Raw genomic sequence first — 1,610 nt, 5'->3', positions numbered from 1 at the left:
TGTCCGGACTTTATTGTGAAGTTTGCTGTGTACTTCCTGTCTGAGTGGTGTCTGTCCGCCCCTCCAGCTTCGGGCTCGATGGATAAAACCCTGATGATCTGGAATCTGGCTCCCAAGTCGAGGGCCTTTCGCCTGCTCGGTCACCAGGACGCGATCACCGGGGTTCAGTTCTCTCCGTCCGGCCGCCTGGTGGCGACGTCCTCCCGGGACCGGACGGTCCGACTGTGGACGCCCTCCATGTGAGCACCCCCCCACCTCCTCCATGCTTCTACAGAGGACATGGACGGATGGATAAGAGTCATGATTAATATTAAAGACACACAGTGAAGTGTGTGTGTTTGTGTGTGTTTGATAGAAAAGGCGACTCCACCGTGCTCAGAGCTCACACAGCAGCCGTCCGCAGCGTCTCCTTCTCCACCGACGGTCAGAAGCTGCTGACGGCGTCCGACGACAAGTCGGTGAAAGTGTGGAGCGTTCAGCGGCAGAGATTCATCTACTCCCTGAACCAGCACACCGACTGGGTGCGCTGGGCCCGGTGAGGGAGTGGGGGAGGTGGGTGGGGTGGGGTGTGTATGTGATGGGGGGGGGGGGGGGGGGAGGTGGGGGGGTGTATGTGGGGGAGGAAGGAGGGAGGGAGTGTGTATTCTCCAACTGTGCTGAAGTTGTTCTCCTGGTTTCTGTTGGGTGAATAATAATTCTGATGTGACTTCGAGCTGCTGGTTTGGGTGCAATAGAGTTTCTATATTAGAGTTTCTATATTAGAGTTTCTATATTAGAGTTTCTATATTAGAGTTTCTATATTAGAGTTTCTATATTAGTGTTTCTATATTAGAGTTTCTATGCTAGTGTTTCTATATTAGAGTTTCTATATTAGAGTTTCTATGCTAGTGTTTCTATATTAGAGTTTCTATGTTAGTGTTTCTATATTAGAGTTTCTATATTAGAGTTTCTATGCTAGTGTTTCTATATTTGAGTTTCGATATTAGAGTTTCTATGTTAGTGTTTCTATATTTGAGTTTCGATATTAGAGTTTCTATGCTAGTGTTTCTATATTAGAGTTTCTATGCTAGTGTTTCTATATTAGAGTTTCTATATTAGAGTTTCTATGCTAGTGTTTCTATATTAGAGTTTCTATATTAGAGTTTCTATGCTAGTGTTTCTATATTTGAGTTTCTATATTAGAGTTTCTATGTTAGTGTTTCTATATTAGAGTTTCTATGTTAGTGTTTCTATATTAGAGTTTCTATGTTAGTGTTTCTATATTAGAGTTTCTATATTAGAGTTTCTATATTAGAGTTTCTATATTAGAGTTTCTATATTAGAGTTTCTATATTAGAGTTTCTATGCTAGAGTTTCTATATTAGAGTTTCTATGAGTTTCTATATTAGAGTTTCTATGTTAGTGTTTCTATATTAGAGTTTCTATATTAGAGTTTCTATATTAGAGTTTCTATATTACTGTTTCTATATTTGAGTTTCTATGAGTTTCTAGTGTTTCTATATTAGAGAGTTTCTATGTTAGTGTTTCTATATTAGAGTTTCTATATTAGAGTTTCTATGCTAGTGTTTCTATATTAGAGTTTCTATGCTAGTGTTTCTATATTAGAGTTT

At 40.1% G+C, this 1,610-nt stretch overlaps 1 protein-coding gene across 1 annotated transcript in view; it reads left to right on the top strand.

The window, feature by feature from the left end:
• Positions 1–539, top strand: part of LOC138614745 (POC1 centriolar protein homolog B-like) — a 3,230-nt gene extending 2,691 nt beyond the window's left edge. The window contains exons 3-4 of the mRNA XM_069688314.1: positions 68–239; positions 356–539. Coding sequence (XP_069544415.1) covers positions 68–239; positions 356–539 — 356 coding nt within the window. The remainder of the gene's footprint in view (positions 1–67; positions 240–355) is intronic.
• The last annotated feature ends 1,071 nt before the right edge of the window (positions 540–1,610 follow it).

This window comes from Brachyistius frenatus, unplaced genomic scaffold, assembly GCF_029030835.1.
Source record: "Brachyistius frenatus isolate BFR_SWC_R1_liver_20210118 unplaced genomic scaffold, ASM2903083v1 Contig_560, whole genome shotgun sequence".
Taxonomy (NCBI): domain Eukaryota; kingdom Metazoa; phylum Chordata; class Actinopteri; family Embiotocidae; genus Brachyistius; species Brachyistius frenatus.
The sequence above is the reverse complement of the archived record's forward strand: the minus strand, read 5'-3'. Positions and strand labels throughout refer to the sequence as shown.